Source organism: Acinonyx jubatus, chromosome A2 (genome assembly GCF_027475565.1).
Source record: "Acinonyx jubatus isolate Ajub_Pintada_27869175 chromosome A2, VMU_Ajub_asm_v1.0, whole genome shotgun sequence".
In the NCBI taxonomy this organism is placed as follows: domain Eukaryota; kingdom Metazoa; phylum Chordata; class Mammalia; order Carnivora; family Felidae; genus Acinonyx; species Acinonyx jubatus.
The window spans coordinates 1,711,770-1,734,243 of NC_069383.1; the positions used below are offsets into that span (position 1 = coordinate 1,711,770).

The following is a 22,474-nucleotide window of genomic DNA, read 5'->3' on the forward strand; positions in this document are numbered from 1 at the left end:
AGAGCCTGGAGCCTGTTTCAGATTCTGTGTCTCCCTCTCTCTGACCCTCCCCCGTTCATGCTCTGTCTCTCCCTGTCTCAAAAATAAATAAAAACGTTAAAAACAAAAAAAAGTTTCCATCCTGAGAACCCCCCGGATTCCTGGACAAACCGGGACAGCTGGTCACCTTGCCTGCTCTACTCAACGCTCAGCATGAGGCAGACATGAGAAGAGTGTGACTTAAGGAGCTGCCGGTGAACCCGTCCCGAGTCCCAGAGACCTCGCCGACGTCATCACAGGTGTTCACAAACCCACCTGAACATCAGAGAAACACAAATAGCAAATTGAGTTCATAAGCAAAGCAGTTCCAAGACGGTCAGTGGAGGAGGCTGGCCTTGAGTTGGGCTGGTGGCCGTGCTGGCCGGGCCTGACGCACCTGGTCCCTTCTACACCTTAGGACTGACCAGGCGGCATGTCTACAGAGGGTCATCATTGCCTTGTTAGAATGGGATTGCATACTGTGATGCCCGATGTTTTCTTTAATTTTTTAAAAAGTTTACTTATTTTTGAGAGAGACAGAGACAGAGTGTGAGCAGGGGCAGGGGCAGGGAGAAGGAGACACAGAATCTGAGCAGACTCCAGGCTCTGAGCTGTCAGCACAGAGCCCGACGCGGGGCTCGAACTCACGAGCGGTGAGATGGTGACCTGAGCTGAAGTTGACCACCCAACCGACTGAGCCACCAGGCCGCCCGATGTTTGTTTCCAATAGCACACAATGTGACAAAACTGTGCTCCAGGCCTAGACCCTGGGCCGCGAACAGTAATCATACTGGAGACTCAAGGCCACACAGCTGGGAGTTCTGGAAGCTTGGCAGTGCACCCAGGGCTTCCCTCCTCCACCTGGTGGGACTTCACTCACGACAGGTCCCTGCCACCAAGCTGGGGAGGCTGCAGGACCATGCTCCTCGGACCCCACTCCCCAGCCTGATGACCTTTGCGGGTCTTGCACTGGCCATGGCCAGTAATAATGTGTTCAGATGCACAAGTCAGAGAATCGCTTGTTACTACGTCAGCAGACTAAGAATGGGTAGAGTTTCATCCTTCCAGGGAAAGGGGAGAGGACTGTACGAAGACTTGTGTTTTGTGCCTTTAAGTTTATTTTTATTTATTTAAGTAATTTCTACATTCAACGTGGGGCTTGAACTCCCAACCCCGAGATCAAGACTCGCGTGCTCTACTGGCTGAGCCGGCCAGGGGCCCCACTGGGAAGACTCATTTCAAAATAAGAATGCCAGCTGATAATGTAGGAGGAACGGCAGAATTAGAAGCTTACCATTTTGCAAGCCCAGTGGCCTTGACCTTAATGGAGCGATGGAACTTAGCACTGGCGGTCACAAGCAGCGGGCTGCCCCCAAAGGGTTTACCCCCGGCTCGCAGGCACATCCAGGATTCCGCGGAACACTTGGCCGGGCCTCTTCAAAAGCCCAGCGTCACGGGCTTTTTTAAGAAACAGAGAGGAGGGGAGAACCCCTCCTACCTTAAACGAGAAGTGACAAGGAGGCGTGTTCGGGCCTTGGCTGTGCTCCTGGGGTAGGAAACAACAGCTCTGGAAGATTCGCTTCAGCACCGGAGGCTCGAACACTGGCTGGAGTGTTGGGGAGTCCGGAGCTGCGCTAGCGTCCCTGCGCTCGGGGCGCTCACGGCACCGCGGCTGCTGGTGGAGGTACAGGCTGATGCTTTAGGCGTTGGGTGCCCTGATGTGTGTGTTTTCAAATGACGCCAGCACAACACGGGGTGAGTATAAACGCACGTGGACGTATATATAAAGAAGAGAAAGGGCAAAGACGGCAAACGTTAACTGGCAAACCCAACACACAAGTGGAAGAATTTGCCCTCTTCTTTGGAAACGCTTGTGACAAAGCAGAACGAGGGGAATGGTCCACTACCAATGACTCTCTAGAGAGAAGAAAATGCCAAGCCCCGGCCTGGTTTTGTACCTCCTGCTGCCCACGAGGGGCGCTCTCGAGCGCAGGTGCAGGTGGCTACCTGGCTACCTGGCTGAGCGGCAGGCTGGGGAGGGCCCTGCCGGAGCAGAGGGCGTGTGGGAGAAAGAGAGCACGTGGCGGGGGGGGGGGGGGGGCAAGCTTCGGGGGAAGGGGTGGGAAAGCGTCGCCTTGATAAGCCTCGAAGGTCAGTGGCCCATACATCCTTGTTTGGACACACTCAAGGTCAAAACCACTCGGCCCCGGTGGCCCATGGGCACACACACGGCATTGTTTCCCGAGCCCGCTCAGCCCTCCCTGCTCCTGACTCCACCTCTGCACCCTTGGAGCACTGGACACTGGGCCCAATTTCCCTTTCATCATCTTATCGCGCAAACATAACTTTTCATCATTTATCCTGCTGTGCTCAAGAGAAATGTCACCTTCTTGTGACCTCGACCTCGCAGTGGCCAGCCCCCTCCCGCCAGCGTCCTCAGTGTGGCACAGGATACAAAACCTCACCGGTGGGAAAAAGGAAAGCAAAGATCTCTGCGCCTGGATGACTTTTCCGAGAAAACCCAAGTCCCCCCGACCTCTGGCGTCCCTGTCTGTCACGATGTACACGAGCACCACACATGCACCTGTTCACGCGTCCTCAACCCTTCATGCTCGGGGATGTGTCAGGAGGGTCTCAGGTGGCTCTTGGCTGCCTGTGGTCTCTGCTCAGAGCGCCAGAATTCCGTGCTCGGGTCACCGGACTCCCTGCCACAGCTCCCGCCTCCAGGTGGCGTGTCTGAGCCCTTGACCCTGACCTCTGTGGGGTCCAGGGCCCCAAAGGTCAAACCCCCCCTCTCTCGCAAGTGTCTGTAGAAGGGCCCCGGCTGCTGCTGCCCTGACCCTGGTGCGGCACGCCCGGCCGGGCAGGTCACAGGAACCGGCCCCCTGGTCTGTGACCAGTACACCCCCCTGCCCTTCCAGAGCCCTGATTCGTCAAGGCCTTTGAAACCAGCTTCAGCGACTCAATCTTGCCAATAATCCTTCCATAGTTTGCTATCACTGACCGAACCCCCACCTCCTCAGTGTGGACACAGGGACTCAGGATCAGGCTCCGAGCACACCTGTGGCACTGCTGCCGGGTCCTTGGCCAGGCCACAGCAGGGATCTGGGCTCAGGGACCTGTGCCTGGCGGCCCCCAGTGTCCCCAGAGTGCCCTTCTCAGCTGCTCCCTGTAGAAAGCGCTGGATCCCTGTCCCTCTGGGCAGCGCTGGCTGCCCCCCCTCACAGGTCCGGGGCACTTCCGCTATCGGGCCGTTGGGTCACACTTCAAGGTCCCGGCACTCAGACTACAGCCCGAAGGGCAGCCCCGGGCAGGCCCCCCCCGGAAGTGCTTCACGGAATCGACCGTTCCGGTGTCCCTCAGGACCTCCTCAGAAGGGGCTTTGAGCAGACGCAGGTCAGAGACAGCACAGCCACACGAACAAACACATCCACGCACACAACACCGAGCAGGAGGCGGGCCACGGAGGGGGTGAGATCCGAGAGGAATCCCCCCTGCTGCTGGGTCCCACACCAGGTCGCGCCTGAAGCACACCACTGCCATGCCGTCGCCAGGACCCTGCGATAGGGATGCTGTTTGTGCTCACGGACTCAATGACAAGATGCGTGCCCTGGGTCCAGGGACGGGGCAGCCGGACGAGGGACAAGGCCAAGGGAAGGACTGCAGAGGCCCCGCGGAGAGCTTGAGTGTCAGGCAGGTGTCCTTGACGCCCAGCATCTCAGCCTTCGGTGCAGGAAACAGAAGCCACTCTTGCTATTTCCAGCGAGAGGGGTGCCGCGAGCAGATCAGATGCCGGCGGGAGCCCCGGAGGGCCGGCAGGTCATGTGTCGGGAAGCTCCTCTCGCTTGACCCGGAACCGGCCCAGCTGCTCGTGAACGTGACCCAGAGAACCCCAGACAGCAAGTGACTGCTGCCTCACCCAGGTGGTGGGGTGACTGTGGATGCAACGCTAGGTTAGCACAGTTCCCCCGCCCTGCTCACAGACTGGTCAGCTGGCCGGTGTGGACCCCAGCCGACATGGCCTCCATCAGCCCCAGCTGTCATCGGTCGGACAGACTGACGTCACGTTCTCCTGACGGGACACGGGGAGAAGGGAACGAGAGTGTAGCTTGAGTCATCATGGAACAGCAGAAAGGCCCACGCAGACGGCCGTCCTAGCCTCCCATCGACGTTCACTCCCTGACTCTGGCAACTGGAAGGCGCCCACAGGAAATACAGAGTCGCTTAGCGAAACAGGACGTGACGATGCAGCTTTCTCTCAAGCGGTTCGGGAAAGGACCCTGGGCCTCGCTACCTGGCCAGCCACGGAGAGGAAGCACGAACCGCCCGCTCCCGTGTGGCAGGGTGGGAAGGGTGCTCAACTCTCGGGACTGTGCCCACTGCCACCCGGCCCACGTGCAGGCTCCGAGCACGGCTCACCATGATCAGCGAGTCAACCGGGCCTCCCCGCCAGCCCTCCTCCCCCCCCCCCCCCCCCGGGCTCCTCCGAACCCAGGCACCAAGTCCGAGGGAACCCACACACAGGCATCACTGTTTTACCCAGTAAGGCCTAATCAGCTTACAAAGGAGGCAAAGGTGATTTGTTAGCTTAATTTTGTGAAAAAAACACCAGGGTATTTTAGAACTTTGGAGGATGAGATCTGCATTATGAACGCCTTATCAAAATTCTGTTTTAAAACAATTTAAACCTTACGGAGCAGTTGCAAGAATGTAATAGTTGGTCTGTATAAACTTCACCCAGATCCACTAATGGTTAACATCTTGCCTCATTTGCCTTATCTCCGTCTTTGGGCTCAGAGGGAGGGAGACACATGTATTTTTCAGGCGGAGTCTAAACCATATGCTAAGTAGATTTCGTAAAAATGGAAAGATAAGGTGCAGACCTTAGTATACCAGGAGACCTCTTCTTTCAAAATAAACCTTCACAAGCAGTCTAAATACAAAAAAAATATTTTTATTTACACATTTTAATACATTAAAAAGTTCGTTCCTTATGTCTCTACTTTGAAGATAAAATCCCATGCAGGCACCTGGCTGACTCCGTCGGTGGAACAGGCAGCCAACCCTTGATTGCGGGGTTGTGAGTTCAAGCCTCAGGCTGGATGTAGAGAGCGTTTACAAAGAAAAAAAAAAAAGACAAAACTCCCTACAGACAGCTTCTTTTCATAAATTCCATCAATACAATGGCAGTTCTCAAACTGCATCACCAGAAGTCCAAGAATTCACAGACACCCAGCACTGGCTGCATTCTTTTCAAAGGCAGATTATTGTACTGCATTTAAAAGACCTATACATTTAAAGCAAATTTGAATTCACAGCTTTTGGTCAAGATACAATCATTTACTTAAAGCATACTGACACGTGACAACCCATATTTTGTTAAAAAAGGCGTTTATACTTAAAAAGGACAGGTTTATGGATAATCTGCCATAGTACAAATTCAACAACTCAGACATCGGGGATTAAGTCATAAATATATTCCATGGAAAAGAGACATTCTTACTGTTTTAACAATAAAAGACAATAGAAAAGTGGGATTCAACCTGCACAAGTTTATCTTCTACGAAACATCAGCTTGGGCTCATCCACACCTCCGAGGTCTGGGGCGCGTGTCATGGATGAGGGGGGACCGTTCTGTTGCAGAGAAGCTTCTCTCAATCTTGGCAGCTGCCCCCACAGAGAATGGCCTCAGGTCAGTTACGGGCGTCCTCGGGGAGGCAAGAGCTGGCACCGAACGCAGATCGACTGTGCGTTAAGCACACAGTTTAGTTCGACGGGCACATTTCTCTTCGGAGCAAGACCTCTGGACACGGGTCGCTGTGTGCAGACAGGTGGCGTGAGCGGAACGGACCTCGTCCAGCCTGGTCACCGCCCAGCAGACGTTCTGTGAAAAAGCCCCTCGGTAGAGTGGAGGCTCTCAGCACGCTCCTAACACAGGCTTCTTTGTCGTGCAGGTTCAGAACCGGCTGCGAGACACGGGGCTGCGGGGCGGCTGCTGACTGTGGGGCTGACGAGCACGAGAGAGGCCAGAGCACCAAGTCTCCCGTGTTCCCTGCGCATCTCAAAACTGAAACCACTAGTTTAGGGACGCGCACGGAGACACACGGAGACACTTGGGACTTCACGCGGTGACTTCCAGACACGAACCGCTGTCGGGTCACGTGGAGACGATGTGTGAAAGTCTGTGACAAAAGGGGGGTTTGCACAGGAGTGGCCTCGCTCGGCCGGTGCAGCCTCCCACGGGGACCACTCTGAAGGACAGTGCGCTGCTGGGGTACGTGGGTTTATGGCACATAAAACACTAGTCTATACACACGTTTTGGTGACTTTTCAACAACTGAAGGTGACGTGTAAGTCAAGTTTGCAGCATTTAAGACAGTGGAGCAGATCCTAGGAGCTGGAGAAACGACAGACACTTGCCCTCCGAGGACACTCACTTCTTCAGAGGATCGGCCGGAGTTTGCCATGTGAGCGGGGGTGTCTTTTCTGCAGAAACGTTCACTCATCACACAGCGTCCCTCCTAGAACCAGGCTCGAAAGCCACACCTGCTAGGTGTCCACTATCTGGTGACGTCAAGGCTGTTTAGCAAAGTGCTTTGCCATCTGGAGTTGATGAGTAGAAGTGACAGACACAAACAGGAAGAGCGTCCTTCACCACGTCACAATTTTAGGCCAAGTGCTGGTGGGAAGCTCCACACATCATGTCATACAGATATCTGCAAGGCTTACGTCACCTGCTGACTTTTCCAAAACATCTGCATTCCCAACACTTGAAATAGTCAGATATCAGGTACCACACTTAACTGATGGTTTTCGAACTTTTAACCAATATATAAAGACAAAAACACGCATCAACTTCTTTGTAACTGCACCCCCTAGTGGCCTACTTTGTCTATTAAAAGAGACCATCACCCCCATGCCTGCACACCCACACCCGACCCAGTCTCGCGGCTCGGAGAACAAGTCCAGGGTCTGTCTGTTCTTCCCTCTGTCTTCTCCCAACTCCACCGTATATACATATACGTGAAAATGGGTGAAAACGTAAGTACAATATAACCTTAAATTAAAAAATTAGCTAAAATGCAGTATATTAAATACGACAGACCGTGGCATATCTCCACCAGGATTTACACACGGTCAGTGGAGTAACAAGCCTTTTGGGTTTAAAAGGGACATTTTCAGACAAATGACCACTCACTTGCCGTCCTTTGGCAGACTACATCCTCAGGGAAGCCTGGCCTTGCAAACTCTTTGTGGAGAGGTCGGCCCTCTCTCTCAGCACGCTGGCTTCCTCCGCACTTGCGTGCGTCTGCACGCTCTTCACCAGGAAGTGACTGATGAAGAGTTTCAGACCTTCTCTCAACATGCCCAGCTTCGGGCTGTCAGCCACTCTGGAAAGGAGTCGGAGACACGTGTGTCAGCGATGAGCTGGCCGCTCCCAGACCACAGCTCTGGGATCTCCCGTCGGGAGACACAACCTAACTGCTTTTAAAGAACAGAACTCTCAGGTAAGAGCTTAACGACCTATTCTACATGTCAGAGGTTATTAGTTTGCCCCTGGCAGGTATCGTGTTCCCCAAATCTAACGTGTAAGACGTGAGCTGAAGGCCAAAACGGAAAATAATTTATTACGCAGTGTGTTGGAACAGAACAAGCTGGCACATACCTTGCAAAAATTGAAGCCAGGTCTTCAACTTCAGTTTCCATTAACAGCATATATAACACTTTTCGTAAAAAGTGGACTCTGGGTTTATCCAATTCGCTGAATTCAACTACCTAACAGGAGTCAGGACAGAGAGAAAAAATTGCATTTAGTCCATTTCTTTCAACGATGTCCAAACATAATTAGAGTAAAAAATTACCTGCCGCCTGTAAGTAACCTACTTCCAAGTTTTATAAGACGAAGAGCTGTTAGCAAGGGTGGGGTCGCGGGCCTGTTACGTACTGAGGGCAGGAGGCTGCACGCCCTCGTCGAGTGCAACATGCCGCTGGGGGTTTATATGGGCGCAAAAGTTATGAATCAGGAATTCTAGAACTGAAGCATACTTGTCTCCCTGCCTTAAAGAAACCACACCCAAATTAAAACCATACATACAAAGTTTAGGTCTGGAGAGAATCGCTCACATATACGTATACATACTCCCTGAGAAATAGACACAACTTTCGCTACACTTACAAGACAGAAAGCTGTGCAGAAGGAAATCAGAGAACAGAATTACAGATATAAACGTGCATGAAACGTCAGTTTCAAACTCATGCTGACTTAACCACAAAGAACTGTAAAAGGATACTCAGCACGGGGACAGGACAGTACTGTCCATGTGCAGGACTCGGTACGTGAGATGACATTATGTGACACCCGCAGATACACAGGCCCAGTAAGAGTTCAACAGCACACCTGAGAACCGGAGAGGTCCCAGCGAACGGGGCTAGGGGAGGACCCCGGGACAAGCTTCAAGGACATCTCTAGGCGCCACTGAATCCAGGGAAACATCGTACCCTACTCCATTCTGAGCTCAAAAGTCGAGCAAACCGAAGGCAAGGTCTCTCCGGCAACGAGAAGGCACGTCCTCGCCACACTTCACAGTATTCCCATTTTCGGAATATGGTAGAAGGCTCCGTGCCTGGTTTTCAGTACAGTGGCCTAAACCTAATTCCACACCCGAAGGAGACACAGTCGACCTGCCTCGGTGCCCTGGTGGATGGACACGTAAGCACAACCAGGAAACCGCAGCGGCCGTCTGTCTGCGGGTCAGGGAGCGGGAGGCACGAGTCCAGGCCACGAACACCCTCTCTGGCCCTCAGGCTCCCTCACTGTCCACGTTTCTAGGATGCCCAGGCCCGGTAGCCACCTCACACTCCACGTCCTCTGTCTCGGTTCCCCTGTCCACTCTAGACATCGGGGCACCTGCACGTCACTGGCTCGGACGTGACCCGGAAGGAGGGCAGGGCTGGGGCGCCCTCCGCTTTAAGAGACGCCGTCTGTCCGTCGCAAAGGGAGAAGAAGCGGAAGCCCCGCACGGCAGCCCGCCAGCTCCCTGCCGCCCCGTCCTCCTCCTGACTCGACAGCAGCCAGTGCGGCTGTATCATTAGGGCCTGCGCGGGAACCCGAACTCCAGACAAGATTCTCTGAGAGGAGCAAGACCGTAACAGCGCCTTCCTCTTCCGAGTGCACTCACACCGCGAGCGACTCCGGCTACTTTTCACAGCGCTATGGTGTTATAAACACACTTCTCAGGGCCGCCGGGGGCGGGGACTGAGTCGGGTGAACGTCCAACTCCTGATTTTAGCTCAGGTCTTGATCTCACAGTGTGTGACTCTGAGCTCCGCATCTGGCTCCATGCTGCTGGTGTGGAACCTGCTTGGGATCCTCTCCCTCTCTTTCTGGCCCTCCCCTGCTCATGCTCTCTCTCCCCAGGATAAACATTAAAAAAAAAAAAATGGAACAACCTGGGGCGCCTCGGTGGCTCCGTTGGTTAAGCATCCGACTCTTGATTTTGGCTCAGGTCATGATCTCACGGTTGTGGGACTGGGCCCTGCATTGGGCTCTGTGCTGACGGCGTGGAGCCTGCTTGGGATTCTCCATCTCTGTCTCTCCCTCTCTCTGCCCCTCCCCAGCTTGCACACGTGTACTCTCTCTCAAAATAAATAAAATTAAACATGTTTCAGCTAAGTCAGAATCTAAGGAGACACATTTTCTTGAGGTACCAAACAAAAGCAACTGTGTTATTACTTTCACTGCTTTCAGCAATTCCACACGTGATACACACCTTTAAAATGGAAAGTGGAAGTGACTTTGTCTTCAACAAGTGGGCTACCAGGTGAACCAAATTAGAGAAATTAGTGGCTGGCAAGTTTTCTAGGTCCCGGAATTTATCCCATATGCTGAACTGGAAAGTCATCTGATTGATTGAAAAAAAAAAAAAAAAAAAAAGAACAAAGTCAAAACGCAAGAAACTGTTAGTACAAGTCGCTAGGATAGACTCAAAGGCGCTCTACTACTCATGTGTCTGCAGTATCTTACAAGGTGAGTCGGGACAAGCCAGGAGCGACACGCCCTCCTATCCCACACATGGTCTGCACAGCGTTTTCCCTCAAATCGGCAGAAACGTTAGAAGGAGGAGAAAAGGTCGGTGCAGTGCAGCATCCAGGAGGCCCTCCCCAGAGACGTGGGCCGCCAGACGCCCTCATCTGCAGCAGGAAAAGGCAGCATGGCAATCGTTTCCCCTTCACTCTGCCTCAGCGATGTCCCCTGGCTCTGCCCCAGAGGGGCCTGGCCGTGGGACCGGCTCCCTGCATACCCTGTGGCCCCAGCTGGGCCCTGACTCAGGGCGCTTGTGCCCGCTGGGCTGAGCCACACAGAAGGTCCGGGTCCAGGAAGACAGAGCGGAGCAGAGGTTACGGGCGGCCTGCTGACGGAGTTACCTGGAACCTTCTCTCGTGTTCACAGAACTTGCCGGCCAGGAACGCGTAGAAGGGGTTGTAGCTTTTCTCCTGAAGGCAGCAGTCCATGAGAACGTGAACGATCTCCCTCTCCTGTTGGTCCTTGAGCCCAAGCCTGCGAACAGAGACGGTGATGAGTAGGAAAGCGTAGAGGAGCACAGCCTGCCGGGCAGTTTGGGTAAAGGAGAGCTGAGGAGAGGAGGCGCGAGTCACAGGACAGGTGCCACGGACAGGCCTGTCCTCGCACCCGGGAGTTCCATTCCGTGTGAAGCAAATAAAGGAAGGTTAACTCCTATCACGTCCCCTGAGAAGGGTTTTGTAAGGGTTCACGGACACTTGAAGACTCTTGCCACAACCAATTACAGAAACTACGCCAGGATGTTTTTAATTTAGAAAAAATCAGAAAGACAACCTCGATAGGAAGATTCTAAGCAATTTACGACAACCAACAGTCACTGAGAATAATCAGTTGGTCACCCGACACTTAATCAAAATATATCGAACATGTTCCACTCTGGAACCACTGGCGGCCGGCGACGCCTGGAGCCAGGCAGGGGAGGAACGGGACGGCCCGGCTGCCCCGAGCGCATCTGCTCTGACCCCTCCACCCCGTGACGTAGACCTCAACTGTGCGGCTTCCTTCCACAGCATCTCAGCAAACTGCACGTCCAAGTGTTCACACACACACTCACTTCAGAAGCTTTTCAAACGCGTCCAAAAAATCTTCACTTGTCATTATTGTGCAGAATATGTTTCTCCTGACATCGGTGTTCATTCTCTGCTTCCTGGCGAGTTCTAGTATCTTCCCGCTAACCTGAAAGAGGGGTAATTAAGACACAGACCACACATGTTTTAAGCAAAAGCGAATTTCATTCACTGTCTTTACTAAGTTTCTAAAAGATAACATGTACGTCTTTGTGACTTTACAGAGGATTAACTTAACTGTGAGTTATACGTAAATACGTATGTGTGAGTGCCAAATCTTTATCCCTGGGTGAGCCCCACAAAGAGAGAACGGCAGCAGGAGACCTAGAGGGCCGCAGGAGGAGAAAAACTGCCTGCTTTGGGGGGCTTCTCAGAGCGCCCCCATCTGTCAGTCTAGACGATAACGACATAAACTAGACAGAAGTGGCCGCAGCCAGAAGAGCCGGGACGATGAAGCAGGACATGGGATCCTGGGACAAAAAAGGGTGTTAGGGGAAAGTGAAGGAAATCTGACTAACACGTGAACTTTAGTTAATGATAAAACACAAAGAAAATGGAAGATTTCCGACCATCTGAAATGCAAGCTTAACGGACCGGTAGCCACCTCTCCCGGGAAACCCCTGCCTGCATCTCAAGTCTGGTATCTGCAACGTGAGCGTTCGGCCTTCGTGTTTCCCTCATTCAACTTTTGAGTCCTTAATGTAACGTATTCAGGGACTTGAGAACCAACAGAAACGGAGTTAAATTCTATCAGCAAACGGTAACAGTTTCTGTAAGGTTTCTGAATGAACCCAGGGGTCTCGTACCGTCCCCGTGGGCCGCCTCTCCGTGACCTTCTGCTGGCTGTTGTCAATCATGGGGGCCCCGCTCCACGCGGACCCCACAATCCACCAGCGCCCGGTCTGCTCTGCGTTCAGGATGCCGTCCCAGGAGACGCGGAGCTGGGTTTCCGTGCCTGAGCCGGTGCCGCGCACCTGAGTGAAGAGAGGGAGCTTGTAAAACACTTCAGCTGGTTCAGTCTGTACTTTCATCACCCTTGGCTTTGCCTGTTGTTCATAACGGGATTTCTGATTTGTATTGTTTTTTTGTTTATGTTTGTTTATTTTTGATAGAGATAGTGTGAGCGGGGGAGGGACAGAGAGAAAGGAAGACACAGGATCCCAAGCAGGCTCCAGGCTCCGAGCTGTCAGCAGTGAGCCTGACGTGGGGCTCAAACTCACGGACCGTGAGATCGTGACCTGAACCGAAGTCAGACATTCAACTGACTAAGCCACCAGGTGCTCCTGGTTCGTGAATATTGTGATGGGTCACCGACCAATGGGATAGTTGACCAGTTTGGAATGATGCCAAAGTGAGACGTGAACTCTCACACTGCTCCGTTTGGAGAGTTGTCACGCCAGGAAGACGCTTCCACTCAGGTCCCAAGGACAACTGCACGGAGCTGGCGGTGAGAGCCGCTCTGTGCCTGGGGTCTGCGAGTCAGTGATTCTGGACCTGCCCAGAGTCGGGGCCGAAGCACCCCCTGGCTGCGGGGGGAGGTCAGTGGGTCTCAGCTGTGGCCCCACATCTGGAGAACTTAGGGAGCTTCAACAGCCGACTCCCACCTCCATGGTGTGACCTCACTGGTCTGGGTGGGACCGTGGCCTGAGCCTCTTTCAAAGCGATCGGAGAATTCTACTGCGCAGCTGAGTCGAGCACCACAGGCTAAGTGTCGGGGACGCTTAAGTCACAGGGACGCCTCGGCACACAGACCACTCAGGGGGTCTCACCACAGAAACACGAAGCTTCCTTCCAGGATCCTGAACTCTTACTAACCGGATGTGGCACCTAACAGCCCCAACTACCGCCCAGGTTCCACGAGGAGTTCAGGCAGGCACAGGAGCTCTGAACAAGCAAGAAGTCCAAGGGCCTCACCAGAGCTCGTTGTAATTTCCTCAGCTTCTCCACAGGCTCAGGGTCGTAGCCGGGGATCTTGCGCAGGTCATTGTTCTTCAGCGCCAGCATGGTCTCCAACATAAACCGAACCTTTAAGGAAAAAAACGAAAACAAAAGCGACCCTTCATACAGTGCAAACCCGAGATGGAAAGAACTAACCCAGCCGTGCACACCGCGGACGGTGAGCCAGCATGGTCCTCAGGTAGACGGTCTCCACTAACCTGACCCTCCTGCTCAGGACTACAAGTTTTTTTCTTGTTGTTTTCCTTTTTTTTTTTTTTAAATGTTTATTTTTGAAGGAGAGAGAAAGAGAGCGCTCGCACGGTGGGGGGGAGGGGAAGAGAGAGAAAGAGACAGAATCCGAAGCAGGCTCCAGGCTCCTAGCTGTTAGCACAGAGCCCAACACGGGGCTCATGGCCCACCAACCATGAGATCATGACCCGAGGCAAAGTCAGACGCTTAACCGACTGAGCCACCCAGGCGTTCCAGGACTACGTGTTTTAATACCCGACGTCCTCTGGGACCCAACCACCCCCCTAAGATCTCACGTTCTTTCCTCCACCCCCACCACCTCTGACCTGCCCCCTGCACCTCCCAACCCCACAGTCTTAGCTATTCTCTCTCCATTACATTTTAACGTCTTCCCCACTCCTGGTCTTTTTCTTTTTCTAACTTTTAAATCGGAAATAATGTCATAGAGAAAAGTTTTTCATGTAACTTTCTCTGAGATTTCCCCCGATACTACCTTTTGATCGAGAGAGTAATTCACACACCATAAAACTCATCCACATAAAACCGTATGAGCACATTCAGGGGGGTGCAGCTATCCCGATCAATTTCAGGACATATTTATCACCCCCAGAAAGAAGCTCCAAACCCATATGAGCACTCCCCATCCCCCCCAGCCCCAGGCCACAGAGCCTACTTCCCGCCTCCAGCGACTTTTGTCTTAAACTTGACCTCTGAGCGTTCAACCCAGGGACAAGTGCTTCCTTGGGAACTCTGGGACCCGGCCGAGGAGATTCCTCACGCTCCTCCCTCAACAGCCCAGATGAATGCTGGTCCTCTGAAACCATCAGGCTCTGTCCACTGCCCAGCAGATGCCAGCACCTCTTCATAGCTGACCCAGCACTTTCATTCGGGACTCCCAAAGTGGGCCAGCCTTCCCTCCTGCGTCTGTCTCCTCTCCTACTGTCCTGCTGTCCACTGGCAGTGACCCCGGCCCTTCCTTTCCTTCACACTCGCCTTCCCCCTCCAACCCACTTCTAACCCCTAAACCCACATCTGCTGTGACCATGCTGCCGCTCCCCACCGGACCCTGCAGTGGTGTCTCCCTGCCCTGACCACCTCCCCCTTTTCTTTACATTTTTTTATTTTTTGAGAGACCGAGCACAAGCAGGGGAGGGGCAGAGAGAGAGGAAGACACAGAATCTGAAGCAGACGCCAGGCTGAGCTGTCAGCACAGAGCCCGACACGGGGCTCGAGCTCACAAGCCATCAGATTGTGACCTCAGCCGAAGTCGGACGCTCAACTGACTTGAGCCCCCCAGGCGCCCCACCTCCCCCTTTTCTACGGGGTAGTGAAAGTGGCATTAGCACACTCAGAACCCTTCAGGTGCCTCTAGGATAAAATCCCAAGTCCCTGAAAGGTTTACAAGCCTCCCGAGGCCAGCCTCAGCCCTTTCCTCCTGCCCCGCCCTCAGGAATGCTCCCCTCGATCACTTCTCTCTGCCTAAGTCCACAAGGGCTGACACCTGAGCCCCAGCCACATGGCCTTCCTCAGGAAACGTTTTCTCAGTGGGTAAATGTTAAATAAGCCAACTCTGAAATTCACAAAATACCTGAGTTCTCAGTAGGAAAAAAGTCCATTCACCTATTGAAGATAAACCACAAAACCCGGTGGGGCAGAAGACAACGGGGATCGCTAAGAAATTAAAAGCAATTTTACCCAAAATACTTGATTTTAAGCTCTGGTCAGTGTGAGCAGTTAGGCACTTAGGAAGCAGGCCAGGTAACGCACTCGTACCCTCGTCTGGTCCCGGAACTTGCCACCTGCCTCGCTGGCTTTGGCCTGGGCCTCCAGGATTAGTTCCTTAAGCGACAAAGCATCATCTTTTCTCAATGAAAAGCCCACGTTTTTCAGCATTAACAGGATCAGTTCAATATCTTTTTCTGTGAAAGTTCCAATCAGTTTTTTCAAAATGTCAAAGACAAGGAGAGACTGCACCACGTGGAAGTTATACAAGTGGGCGATGACAGTGAACAGGTTCTCACACTCTCTGTCTTCGCCTCCGTTCTTGTAGATGGTGTCAAACCTCCTCACCACGGCCTCCAAAAAGTGAGCACCGACCTGGACAAGGCAGAAAAAATATCACTGCAAACATGCAAAAATCAATGTTGGCAAGCTCTTCTCAGGGATCCTTCTTCCTCCTGCAACGAACTTAAACGTCTAGTGCTTTTTAAATTAACACAGAAAATATACAGCTACTAAGTTACAGACTCTATTGCAGCTTGAGCTCGGCTCCAGCTAAGGCTGGAGGGGGCAAGAGAAGCAGGGACACAGAGCCCGTGGGGAGGTGTGTCCACACAGCAGCCGAGGGAGGACAGCCTGGGATGCTGACGGTGACCCCGAAGGGGCACCCCGTGGTGAATGCTACATTCCATTCAAATATAATCCAAGACAGAAAGTAGAATTCTGCAGACATCAAGAAAAATTCAGGCATAAAACATATTTAAGTATGTCTTCAATTACACAAACAGAATAATATCAACATTTGTCAAAATTTTAGATTCCATTTAATATCTTCAGAACAAAATATAACTTTACTATAATATGAGTAACATTCATGTGACTAAAGTTACTTAAGAATATGCCTTAATTCTGACTTAGAGACGTAAAAAAAATTTTTTTAATGTTTATTTATTTTTGAGAGAGCAAAAGCAGGGGAGGAGCAGAGAGAGAGGGAGACATAGATTCCGAAGCAGGCTCCAGGCTCCGAGCTGTCCACACAGAGCCCGATGCGAGGCTCGAACTCATGAACCATAAGATCATGACTTCGGATGCTCAACCGACTGAGCCACCCAGTGGCTCCTGATTTGGAGATTTTAAAGCAAATCTGCACAAGCCTGACTTTTATTTTCAGTAACTGGCAGCAGGGGTCTGTGACAGACTCTTCTCCCACGAATTCCTGCGAGGAGGTCCTTCTCAAGAACTGAAAGAAAAGCTAACGGACCCAGTCCGGACAGCTGGTCAACCGCTGGCAGAAGCGGACACTGTCCACTAAGCATCGTGACGACTCCCCGGGGACGAGCCATTCCAGGTGTCCTCCATACCGTGCGTGGGGGTCTCAATGACACGTGGGACCCATCGCCTCATGTCGTCCGACCCAGGGGTCCTACATGCTGTGGCTGCTCGGGGTCTACGGCTGTTACCGGAACTCCACTTACCGTCTGCGTTAAATCCTTCTAGTTACGAAGGGCACTGGTGTGACCCCGGGAGGCCTGGGGCGCACTAGAAAAGCCCCGGGGGCACCGCGTCGCGGCACACACAGGGCACTCGGGAGTGGCGTCCAGGGAGTCCAGCACACTTCACCGTGAAGAGAAGGGACTCACGGCGTCTTATGTGAGGACGGCCCTTACAACACAAACGATTACTTCTGGTAGGTGATTCTCCAAGTAGGTGGGAAACGGAATGCTACCTGGGAAGGTTGTGGCTTTACCGTAGGAGGTGACCCAAGAGGACTTCTCAGAACAGGAGCAGTCACCGCACGGCCTCCCTGAGGCTAAGGCAGAGGGCCAGGGGCAAGGACGCACCTGCGGGCTGCCCGCAGGTGGCCCCGGGGGCTCCGAGCCTGGCCCGGTCCCGCGTATCCTCACGTCATCAAACCCGCCGTCACTCCCAGTCTGGTGGCCTCACGCCCAGTACGAACACCTGAGCAGATAGACCACACGGACTGCCGTGCTCCGAGCATCTGGGGCAAGTCTCTGTTAGAGCGGGGAGCACGATGGAGGCAAGTCCGAGACACCAGGCCCGAGCAAACTAACGGCGACGGGGGCCATCAGAACGGACCGGACACGAAACCAAGTATTTGGGAACGCGGTTCGGACGACGCGGTGGCGACAAAGCAGCACCTGCCTTCCGGAGCCGCCTGTGGACACAGCCATCACGCAGGGAGAGGGACCCTACCTCCACGCCGACCGTGTGGTGAAGGACGCTGAGCAGGAGCACGTGCTCCATCACCAGCCTGCCTGGCATGGCCGCGCCTGGGGCACAGGCGCTCAGGAGGACGCCCGTCAGAGTGTCGTTCATGTCCTTCCTGCTGTGGGCCATGTACAGTTCCTCCAGCTGCCCGCTTATGGAGGCCACGCTCGGCTCGCTCAACCTGCAGGCAGTTGTGAAGGCAGAGCGGCAATGACGCTTCTCATCAGGAATTACTTTCTAGGTCCGTTTAAACAAATTAGAGTCATCAGTACCACTCTACACCCTATCCACGTGCCCGTCTGACCCACTAACAGCTTTTGGGTGGCCCCGGTAACGCGTGTATCCGTACACGGCACGCGATCCTCTGGGAGCCCGCAATGACCTAACCACTGTCTTCCTGCCTGCAGGAAGCATACACGGGACTCGAAGACCCCGGACACTATGCTGAGGGAGCTTCACTGCTGCCCTGATCCAGTGTCCCGGGCACAGGCAGGGAGCTGTCCTTACTTAGCATGTGGGGACGCACTGTTGGGAAGAAGTCCGTTTCCACCTTGGGCCAGAGGCCAGCGTAACGATTTCCACTCCTACACTGAGGAAAGGCTGCTCTGTGTCCTGGGCAGAGGGGAGGGCTGGACGGGTACATGAAGATCATGCACCATTCCTGTGCTGCCCCCGAGCGTTAAAATGGCACGTATGGTAGAATTCCAGAATTACCGTGGAAACCGTGTTTTGTTTTTTTAATTAAAAACAAAGCAATGAGGGCTCCTGGGTGGCTTAGTCTGTTAAGTGTCCAACTCTTGACTTCGGGTCAGGTTATGATCTCATGACAGCATGGAGCCTGCTTGGGATTCTGTGTCTCCCTCTCTCTCCACCCCTCCCCTGCTCAATCTTTCCCTTTCTCTCAAAATAAACTAAGAAACTTAAAAACAAAATAAAACAAAGCAGTGAGTGCAGGGGGAGGACTGGGTGTGACCACAAAGGCTAGCATGAGAGCTGTGGGGTGCTGGGAGGGTCCCGCCTTCACTGTGGGCAGGACCTGGAGCTCCCTGCGTGAGACCCTGCAGAGAACACACACTCTCAACCACGAGTAACGAGCAAGGGGACTGAAGCCCGCATTCCGGACCAGGAGCGCCGGTGCAGGGGGAGGCCCAGTCCTGCCAGGCCCGGTCCTGGGACTTCTTAGAACGACCATGTGGCTTTCAGAGTCTGAAGGGTTCAAAGTACCAAACAGAAAAGGCGGACATCCTGCTTTCCAAGGCACAGATCTGGCTGCACTAAGACAGGAACCGAGAGGGGCTGTTGTGGTCGATCAGCTTACGGGTTATTGCTGGGAAAGTTTCTACGTTCTCAGAACACAGACGATCTCTTTTCATGTCACAGGGTGACAGTGTTGCCAGGTTACCTGTTGATGAGACCTTGGACGTGTCTCTTCAGTCTTTCCAGTCCCTCCTTTTTCTGACCACTCACTGTCTCCTCAGCATGCCTCACGTGAGGTGGGACGTACTTTCCATCATTTTCGCAAACACTCTGCTTGAAAAGACAGAAATAAATGACAAAAACTTTACACTGAACAAGTTCCACCTTTCTGTCTTCTATGCTCGCGTTTACATATTACAGTCCCACGGAGCGGCAGGGGCTGGCCCACTGACCACTGCTGCTTAATCACCATCAGTAACGTACTGCATGCCGTGGGGAGCCCTGAGCCCCCCCACTCCCCAGCCTGGTGGTGTCGCCACTGACGTTAGTGTCGGCACATCTCGTCCCCTTGTTTCTCCCTGTGACTCTTCAGAACTGGCCGTGACCCTCCGGCATCTGCCCACCAGAGCTCCACAGTCTACATACACCTGCTTGGGCTTAATTTACGGTCAACACAGCAGGATACAAACACCGAAATTAAATGCACCACCGGTTTTGGAGGGAGACTGTTCTAAAATAACTTCAAAAAGAAAAGAAAAGAACTTCAAACTTGTTCCAAACTAGTGTCTAAGTATACACGACCAAATCAAAATCAGTCCATTGCTCACTATTTCCCAGATTATCAACTGGGAAGGTTACAGATCATCACCATTGACCAACACTCTCCGGGTACCTAAGTGAGGGCTTTAGGGGACAAACATTTGTAAGGCATGATTCCTGCAGTCAGGGAGCTCAAACTTAGTTGGAGAAAACACATTTATGTACACAGAAACTGTTACTCTTGAGACACCCATCGGTTCAGTGTGTCAATTATACCTCAACAGGCTGTGAAAGAACAGTTAGGGACAGTCCAAAAAACCAAGTCCTGAGAGGGGAACCGACAGCAGTTAAAGACTGCTCACAGAGCGCCAGGTGCTAAGGTTCCGGGGACAGACACGAGAGAGAGTGTTAGCTCCTACACTTAAGATGGGGAAAGACGCCCAGGGAAGTCTACGTGGACAGACGGACACGTTGAGAAGATGAAGACAGGCCCTGCAGGCAGGAGGGAGAAATGCACTTAGTTAGGCACAGAACGCTGTGACAGCGACACGTGGGAAGAGTGCACGCCCTCCACTCATATGCTTGCCTTCAAGGTGCACGCGGAGGTGCCCCCCTCCCCCAAGGCAACTTCTGGGTGCTGGGTTCCGAACTTGATCTTCAACATAGGACTTTGTGGAAGGGGGTGCTGTAGATCAGCTTTATGTTTTAAAGATTCACTCTGGAAGCAGCGGGACAGGAAAATGACCAGGGAGGGCAGAGGTGAGTCAGGGATGCTAGAGCCGTCTCTCCCCCCCCCCCCCCCCCCGCCAAAATGACGGAGGCCCACAGGGAACAGAGCACAGGGGGAGGGAACTCAAAGTCAGGTTTAGAGACTGAGGCAGTAAGCTGAAGATATCATCTCAGAACGACCAGTGGGAATGGCCATTAAGCTTCTGATATAAAAAGTCTCCAGAAAGGTTTTCTCCCTTAACTCTTCATTATGGAAATTAAAAAACATAATAGACATAATAATCCGATTTACCCACACTTGGCTCAGCAACTACCAATAGATCAATATGTCACTTCTGTCCCACTCTGGCCACCGCGCGTCATTTCAGGGAAAATTCCGGAGAATTTAGGTTGTCCACACGATACCTGATCTGTGGCGTCTGTGCCCGCGTCCTCAGAGGAATTTTCACTCGTTTCTTCTGCAAAACGGACTCTCTTTTTGTCCCTTTTCCACTTCGCTCTCCCCTCTGCCACTTTTTTTGGCTTAATGTCTTCCACGTCGTCCTGCTCACTGTGCGCTCCCGCTTCCACCTTGTTCTTTTCCTCTTCTTCCTCCTCCTCCTCCCCCCTTTCGTCCTCGGTGTCGCTCTCTAAGTCACTTTCGGGGACAGTCTGTCCGACATCCTCCTCCTCCTCCTCCTCCTCCTCCTCACTACTGCCTTCGTACGAGCCGCCAGTTCTTCCAGACCCCAGGGCTCCCAGGATGTAGTCGAGCCCATCGCGAGCAAAGCTAAGTGGCACGGAGCCACCGTCGCCCTTCCTTCTGCGCTTGTTCAAGCCGAGGCACCGCTCCAGCTTCCGGATCTCCCGGTCCTCCTCCTCGTTGGCTGCCAGAAGGGCCCGTTTCCGGGCGGCGGCGGCTGAGCCGGGTCTGATGCTCCCGGGGAGACCCCTGGCCTCGGGGCGGGCCCGGGCGCCCTTGGCCGGGGGAGGTCGCGGCTCGTCCGGGGGCGCCGGGACCCGACGAGGGGTCCGCCGGCCGCCCTCCCCCTCCGCCCCCTCCGCCCGAAGGCCACTCGCTCCCCCGGCTCCGCCGCCGCCTGGGCCCGGGCCCTTCGCCGGGTCCGCAGTCCTCTGCAGCCGGCGCGCCTTCTTCAGGTGCCGCTTCTCCTTCCTCAGCTCCCTGCGGCTTTTCCTCCCGCCCCGGCGCAAGCGCCCCTCCGCCCGGGGCCCGGCCGGGCCGCCGGGGGTCTCACCCTCGGAGGTCGCCTGCACGAACTCCTCCACCGCTAGCTTCAGCCGCTTCAGGGCCCCCTCCGTGCCGCCCCCCGGCCGGCGGCGCCCCCCGCGTCCGTGCTGCCCGCGCCCCCTTCGCCCACGCCGGCCCGTCACGCCCGCACTTGCGGACGCCGCCATTTTCCTGGATGCTACTCCAACTTCCGGCCTGGGCGGGACTTCCGGGCAGAGCCGGCGCTGAGCCGGACGGGGCGGTGTCCCCTGCTGGCGGGAGGGCGGCAGCGCAGGGAACGTCGCTTGCTCGGCAAATGCTGGAAAATCTGTGTGCTGAGCACGCAAGTACATTCTCATTTAATGAATGAAACCCTACGGCCTATGTCACAGGAGTTAAGTGTGGTTGTCTGGATGGCGCGACTCTTCAGACGTGCTTGCCTTTCATAGATCCGTAGGGAAAATGTTAATGTCGTTTCCGGTGGGCATTTTACAGGGGAAACGTATCCAAGCTTATGATTCTGACACTTGCTTATTTCACTCCAGCTCAGGCCTCCCATCCCTCCACTACAGTGGAATGGCTCACCTCCGTATTTATTAGGGTTGCCTGGTACTTCATGGGGCGATGTTCCATTATTTCTCTCTCAATAGCGGTGTCCTGGGATGAAAGTATTCGTGTCTACCAGAGACTGGGAAGGTGAGCTTATTTGGAAATAGGGTCTTTGCAGCTGTGATCAAGAGGAGGTTACGCCTGAAACTAATCTAGCACTGATTGGTAGTCATACTTCAGCCGAAGGAAAGGTAAGAGGAGGTCTTCGCGGATTTCCCAGCCTGTTCCGGGCTCACACACAGGGAGAGGGCGGTGAGCTCCTCCTGGTCGGCCACCGCCAGCAGCTGGGAGAGGTCTGGGACAGATTCTCTCTGGGAGCCCAGAAGGAAGTAACCCCACCCACACCACCATTTCCGACTTCCAGCTTTAGGAATGAGCCTGTTTCTGTTGTTTTCAGCTGCCCAGTTTGTGGTACTTTGTTACTAGGTGGTTTATAGTAGGAAACAGTGCAGTAGAGGGGAAGAACAGTACTCATGGCTTAAAGGTGAAGAGAAAAAAACTTCAGGAAGGACCAGAGACAAGCAAATAAATGTTCAAAACTCAGAGTGTTCAACAGCCGGGGCTCTGGGGCTTGGGTTCAGATCCTGACCTCACGCTTTCATGCTTTCAGCCTCACTGAGCTCAGCTTCTCTATTTGAGTCTCAGTTTCTCTATCTGCAGAATGGGATGATG

General features: G+C 53.6%; 1 protein-coding gene across 4 annotated transcripts; it reads right to left on the reverse strand.

Moving 5' to 3' along the window:
• Positions 1–4,954: 4,954 nt before the first annotated feature.
• On the reverse strand, positions 4,955–21,396 carry NOM1 (nucleolar protein with MIF4G domain 1). Of its 4 annotated transcripts, none has more exons than XM_053217807.1 (12): positions 20,392–21,396; positions 18,704–18,831; positions 17,287–17,482; positions 15,127–15,450; positions 13,081–13,191; positions 11,973–12,140; positions 11,154–11,275; positions 10,444–10,576; positions 9,789–9,920; positions 7,685–7,794; positions 7,217–7,409; positions 4,955–6,836 (listed from the first exon to the last, which is right to left on the reverse strand). In XM_053217807.1, exons 1-11 carry the CDS (start codon positions 21,379–21,381, stop codon positions 7,235–7,237), a joined length of 2,589 nt encoding a protein of 862 aa, XP_053073782.1. In that variant the 5' UTR covers positions 21,382–21,396; the 3' UTR covers positions 4,955–6,836; positions 7,217–7,234. The 4 variants fall into 4 exon arrangements, with proteins under 4 accessions (XP_053073782.1, XP_053073781.1, XP_026907055.2 ...); XM_053217806.1 differs by having other exon boundaries at positions 4,955–7,025; XM_027051254.2 differs by having other exon boundaries at positions 4,955–7,409; positions 18,704–18,828.
• Positions 21,397–22,474: the final 1,078 nt, after the last annotated feature.

Coding starts and splice junctions, on each gene's coding strand:
- NOM1 (XM_053217807.1), bottom strand. CDS start 21,381: ATGGCGGCGTCCGCAAGTGCGGGCGTGACGGGCCGGCGTGGGCGAAGG. Junction 9,921..10,443: donor AACACGAGAGAAGGTTCCAG/GTAACTCCGTCA, acceptor TCAATCAATCAG/ATGACTTTCCAGTTCAGCAT. Junction 7,410..7,684: donor CTGGCTTCAATTTTTGCAAG/GTATGTGCCAGC, acceptor ACTCCTTTCCAG/AGTGGCTGACAGCCCGAAGC.